The sequence below is a fragment of the Mycteria americana genome, chromosome 6 (genome assembly GCF_035582795.1).
Source record: "Mycteria americana isolate JAX WOST 10 ecotype Jacksonville Zoo and Gardens chromosome 6, USCA_MyAme_1.0, whole genome shotgun sequence".
NCBI lineage: Eukaryota > Metazoa > Chordata > Aves > Ciconiiformes > Ciconiidae > Mycteria > Mycteria americana.
In genome coordinates, this window is record NC_134370.1 from 1,974,125 (window position 1) to 1,980,000 (window position 5,876).

The following is a 5,876-nucleotide window of genomic DNA, read 5'->3' on the forward strand; positions in this document are numbered from 1 at the left end:
ATGTCGCTATTTAAATGCAAATTTGCGGGGGGATCACTGAAGCCTCACCCCGTAAATTCACACAAAAGGGAGACTTGGCGCGCCGGAGGAGGAGGAGGAGGAGGAGGAGGGGTGGAGGAGGAGGAGGAGGAGGAGGAGGAGGAGGAGGAGGAGGAGAAGGAGGAGGAGGAGGGCCGCGGAGCCGGGAGCGCTCGGGCCGCCCCCGGCAGCCGCGCACACCCCCTGCCCGCCCGGCGCCGGGCCGCGGCCGGGGCCCCGCTCCCCCGCCGGTCTCGGTGCAAGGTGCCGCGGCCCGGGCCGCCCTCCGGCCCTGCCGGCCTCCCCGGCAGCGGGCCCGGAGCAGGGGGGCGGCCCGGGCCGCTGCTCCCGCCGCCGGGCCGGCCTCCCCTCCCGGGCCGGGCCGGGGCGAGCTGGTCGGGGGGCGGCTGCCCCGCGGGGTGCCGGCCCGGGAGCGGCGCGGAGAGGCGCGGAGCGGCGCGGGGCGGTGCGGGGCGGCGCGGGGCGGAGCGGGCAGGCGGCATCCCGGGCGGGCTGCCGGCCGCCGGCAGCTCGCAGCCAGGCGCGGAGTGACAAAAAAAGATAAAGTTGGTGAATGATAAAGAGCGTATTTGCCACGCTTTGGGTGCAGGACCAGATGATGGAGAAAATGAGCTGAAATGGATTCAGCCTCAGAGCCTGTTGTGAGGAGCAGCTGATTCCCCCATTTCTGGCCAGATGGCTTCTGAACACAGATTTGCATTCATTTTCGCTTAATATCGTCCAAAATAGCGGGGCAGCTGCATTTGTTGTCAAAAAGGTTTAAAACTCCCTTTCTTTCCGGGGCAGGATCGTTACCTTATGCGATGGGCTTATGGAACTTTTTTTTTTTTTTTCTTTCCCCCTCCTTAGTCAACAGTATCAGATTTAAAAGGATTTGTTTTAAAACCTTCTAATTTGGTAATCAGATTTAAATCGCCTTGGCGCGTGTAATCTGAATTAAAGATACTGTAAATGATTTTAAGCGTTACGCTTTCGTTAGCAGAGGGAAGAACCAACTTCGGCACCGTCCTGGGCGGTTTAGGAAATAGGTTCCAATTACAGCCTTCTTGGGCATTTTCAGCTTATTTTGAGGAGGGCGGGTCTGGCTGCGGGGGGACGCCAGCCCCCAGCCCCCGCCCGGGCTCCCTCCATGTCCCCGTGCCACCAAGTGCCACCGCCAGCCCCAGCACCGCATCGTTCGGGACCTTTGGTTCGCTCGTCCCTGCGCGACCCAAGCGTGCGGGTTTCTCATCTGCTCGACCGGACCTCGAAAGCTGCGGGCTGGTTGGGAACACAGGAATTTCCTTTTAATTTCTCCCGAATAGTTTCCATACACTTTGATTTAAGGTTATTAACATTCTATAGACAGTGGCATCTTTAATATGTGGCGATCGCTTCTAAAGACTAATCTCATTACCCTCAAATAGTCATAAAATATGATTTTATTATACTTACGTATTTAATTAGACGGCCAGCAATGTAATGGATTTTGAGATCGGGGAGAGCAACAGCTTTGATAATTCACTTATCTTTGGCAATAGTCATTAACCCCCAACACCAGCAAAATAGATTGCTCGCTAACACGCCTTTAGCTTCCCTCGCCCCTCGGAGAAGGGACCGGGGGCTCTCCCCTAGCCCAAACCGCCCTTCCAGTTGCCCCAGTCATTACAACATTATCGCTCGCACCTCGGCCAGCCACCCCCCCCGCCAAAAAAAAAAAAAAATTACAAATAAATTAAAAAGAAGGAAGTCCTAACCCACACCGGGCGGAAAAAGCTCATCACTCGAGGCGGATATATATATATACATGGACAAGGCGGACATATAGCTGTGGAGAGACACGTGTGCGTGCGGGAAGACCTCGGCTGTAGAGATTTCTCGGTCTGTCTGTCCACAGAGACGCGGGCGCGGGGGGGTGCTGCGCGCCTTTGTCCACCCCCAAGCCCCCCCCTCCACCCCCACGACCCTCCACGCGGGTCACCCCGTCCTGCGGCCCACGAGGGGGGGGGGGTCACTCGTGGTTCCTCGAAGGCAATTTCGGGAAGATATTTGGGACCTCATCGCCGCGCTCCCGCCCGGCCACGGCCCCCCCACCCCCCTGCCCCCCCCGGGGGGGGGGCGGGGGGCTGGGGGGGCCGTGGCCGGGCGGGAGCGCGGCGGCGAGCGCTTGAACCCCACGCTCCATATATGGCGCTGAGCCCGCCCCCCGCCTACGTCATCACTGACGACACCTCTCCCGCGGTGGCGGGGGCCCGGCTCCCGGGGAAGGGCGCGCTCCTCGGGGAGGGAGGGCCGGGCTCTGCGCGCCTCCGTCCATTCCGTGAGACGCCACGGGCCCGCGCCCCGTTCTCCCGTGTGCCCGGGAACACCTCCGCGGTAATCAGGGTGGGTTTTGTGTTTTTTTTTTTTTTTTCTTTTTTTTTTTATTTTTTTTTTCTCCCCCCCCGTTTATTTGTCTTTTGGAGCAGGAGAGAGCCTTGCCAGAAAGTGGTCGATTCAGCAGTGTCCTGAAGCTTTTTTTTTTTTTTCCGAGGCGGTTTTACTAGGATGACACCACGTTGAGCGCGTCTGCAAACAACAACAAAAATATTTATTCTTTTACCCCCCTCCCCCCAAAAAAAAAAAAAAAAAAGCAAGCTCGCCGTGTCGCCGGCTGCAGTTACACTTTTTCTTTTCTTTTTTTTTTTCCTTTTTTTTTTTTTTTTTAAACCACCAAACTGGAACGCCATCCAACTCGCTGCACAGAAGTACTCAGTAAATTGTTTATGTCGTGCCAATACAGGACAGATTGAAGAAGGAAGCAAGACTTGAACTGGGCTTTTCTCCTACTGATCACAGGGAGTAAAGTCATCTCTTATATTCCAGTCGCCAAGGAGAGAGAGAGAGAGAGAAAATCAAGCAACAACCGACCCACCCCGTATCTGACATTTCCCTCAGTTTTAACCCCTTTTGGTTAGGAGCTGGTTTTGCCCAAATTTGTTTTAATGTTTGGGATTCAGGAAAATATACCAAGAGGCGGGACGACCATGAAAGAAGAGCCGCTGGGCAGTGGGATGAACCCCGTCCGCTCCTGGATGCACACCGCTGGGGTAGTGGATGCTAACACGGCCGCCCAAAGGTACGTCTGCCAAATCCTCTCCCGGCGGTTTTCTTTCCCCATCCCGGCCGTAAATCCCCCCCCGCCCGCCCCGTACCACTCGCAGCCTCCCCGCTCCGCTCCGCTCCGCGCCGCTCCGCGCTCCCCGCATCCCCCCGCGGCCGCGCTGCCTGCGCGCCCCTTCCCGCCGCTCTCACCCACGCCTTGTCTTGTTTTCTCCCGCAGCGGCGTGGGGCTGGCTCGGGCACATTTCGAGAAACAGCCGCCTTCCAATCTCAGAAAATCCAATTTTTTCCACTTCGTCTTAGCTCTGTACGACAGGCAGGGGCAGCCAGTGGAGATTGAGCGAACAGCTTTTGTGGACTTTGTGGAGAAAGAGAAAGTAAGTCTGCCCGTTATCTTATTTTTTTTATTTTTTTTTTTAACGTTTAAGCGTGATTTATTTGCTCGAAGCTGATTTCCACCCAGGCAGCCCTAAGGGGACTCCAGAGGCGCCCAGCCCACGTGCGGGGTCCCCCCTTATTGCGGCCGCTCCGAATAGACCCCGGGCTTAGAAACTTCCCGCCGCGGCCCCGAGTTATTTTAACGCGGGGAAAACGGCTAAACATGACATATTTGCGCCGAGATAATGACATCATCAGCGCTCCACAAAGTGGGCTGAATTGCTGCAAACTGTGTAATTCCGAGCCGCTGCAGGGACAAGAAAAATGTACCGCAGGAGGAGGGGGATATTTTTTTCATGCTAAATATAATTATTTATCGTTGCTTGCAGGAGCCAAACAATGAAAAAACTAACAATGGAATTCATTATAAACTTCAGTTATTGTATAGCAATGGTAAGTTGTCGTTGCCTCATTTCGGAGCGTCCGGGTGCCGCCGAGAAGTCTTACTTTCCTTTTCGAGGCCCTTTGGATAGCGGGATGCGGAGATGAAAATCGCACGCGTGTAAACACGGCTCTGGCCGTGGCGTGTAAGGAAAACAAACCAGCAGGGATCGATAAGTCGATGGTTCTTCACATGATGAACCGGCTGGGCTCGAAGCGGAAAGTAAAGGGGGGCCGGAGGGCCGCGCCGGCAGCCCCTCGCTTTTCGGGCGCTTCTCCCGCTTTCGGGCGCTGCCGGGGCGGCGGGGGGGCACTGCCCGGGACAGGCCGAGCGGGGCCCGGCACCCCGGGGCGGGAGGAGCCGGCGGGGGACGCGGCGGCTGCCGACCCACCGCCGGCCCCGCGCCTGTCCCCCGCACGCGTGGCCGTGGGTCGGGCAGCGCGCCTGGCCGGGGGGGGGGGGGGGGGCTGCCGGGCCGGGGAGGGGGCGACGGCTGGCCTCGGCGGGCCCTTTCTGGCCCTTTTTTCTCTTCTTTGGGACTGATGCCACGCGGGGCGAGTGGCGAGCCCGGCCCGGCGCCGCTCGCCGCCCGCCCTCGCGGTTCGGGTGGGTGGGTTGGGGGTGGCGGCGAAGCCCTGACGGGGTCTGCCTCTGCTTCCCCAGGAGTGCGGACAGAGCAGGACCTCTACGTGCGGCTCATCGACTCCATGACCAAACAGGTGAGGAAGCTCCCGCTTTTCCCGAGCACGCAAGTTGCCAAGTTTGGATTTTGCCCTTGCTTGGGGGGGCCGGGGGTACGAGCCCGGGAGAGCGCAGCTCCTTTGAATTTACCTGAGCGAGTAACTCGGCTACCTCTTGCTGGGGGCTGTTTTAAAAAGGGAAAAAGGTGTGTGGTTGCTGTTCCGAGGGAGCGTTGGCAGCGTTGAATAGCGTGTGTGGCATTCGGTACAGCGGCATGCGACCAGATGTTCGATATAATTCATTTAGCAAGGGAGAGAGGGAAGGAAAAAACGCAGCGAGTTGCCCAGATTCCTTTCGAAACGCACTTTTTCCCCCTTGTAACTTTTTTGGGCGCTCCTTTTCCCCGGCGAGGGAAGGGCAGCCCTCTGCCTTAGGCTCTCCGAAACCGGCCGGGAGGAGTCCTTTTCTTTTATAACGCCGCGATCTAGGAAGGCGAGCCGTTTATTTGGATTTAAAAGTTAAATGTGCTGAGGTGAAAAGTCATCTTGTTCTCCTCTGGTCCGCGCTCACCTCTCAGCCCCCCATCTCCATAATTCAAACTCCGTGCTCCAGGGGTCACCCCAGCCCGCCCGTTTCCCTGAGATCAGCTTCTGTGTCTTCCTCGAACCTCTGTCACACCTTGTAAATAACATAATTACAAGCAGTTCCTTATTAAATTATTTAACCTGTCTTGGTCAACTTTGCCGATGATAACTACGTGTTATCAGCGTTGCACCCCAGCAATTAAAGACAGAAAGCTACTTACTAGCTTGGGATTTAATCAACTTTTAAAATTTTTTTTTTATTATTTTTCCCAGAGAGACATTTCACGATTTTTTTTTTTTTTTTTTTTTGCGAGGGGGGAGTGGTGGGGAAGAAGGTGCGAATGGGGAATAATTTACAGTGTTCTGGAAATCAGATACCAGAGATGGAAATTAAAACCACTCCGCCGGTTTTTACCACCCCCGGTCGAGGCGAGCCTGCCCACAGGTATTATTTTTGCTAACTTTGCAGTCCCCGAGCCAGGGCCGGGCGAGCCCTTCCCTTCCCCCGGGCCGGGAGCGGCCCCGGAGCGGCCCCGCGCAGGCGGCGGGCACGGCCGGCTCCCCGCAGCCCCGCTCCCGCCCCGCAGAACTTTCTGCTTCTCTTGGCTAAACCGGGGTTGGATCTAAACGCCTGCAGTAGTAAAAGAGTGTGACTTCCTCCCGGAGAAAAG

At 56.9% G+C, this 5,876-nt stretch overlaps 1 protein-coding gene across 13 annotated transcripts in view; it reads left to right on the top strand.

Moving 5' to 3' along the window:
* Window positions 1-2,315: 2,315 nt before the first annotated feature.
* The window catches only part of EBF3 (EBF transcription factor 3), a 123,540-nt gene continuing 119,979 nt past the window's right edge, over window positions 2,316-5,876 (top strand). For 3 of the 13 annotated variants that reach the window (XM_075504330.1, XM_075504325.1, XM_075504328.1), the window contains exons 1-4: window positions 2,432-3,136; window positions 3,341-3,497; window positions 3,888-3,951; window positions 4,604-4,659. In XM_075504330.1, coding sequence (XP_075360445.1) covers window positions 3,003-3,136; window positions 3,341-3,497; window positions 3,888-3,951; window positions 4,604-4,659 — 411 coding nt within the window. In that variant the 5' untranslated portion in view covers window positions 2,432-3,002. Of the gene's footprint in view, window positions 2,404-2,430; window positions 3,137-3,340; window positions 3,498-3,887; window positions 3,952-3,981; window positions 4,086-4,603; window positions 4,660-5,876 lie in introns of those variants that run through there. The other 10 variants (XM_075504321.1, XM_075504322.1, XM_075504323.1 and 7 more) reach the window with 7 other exon arrangements.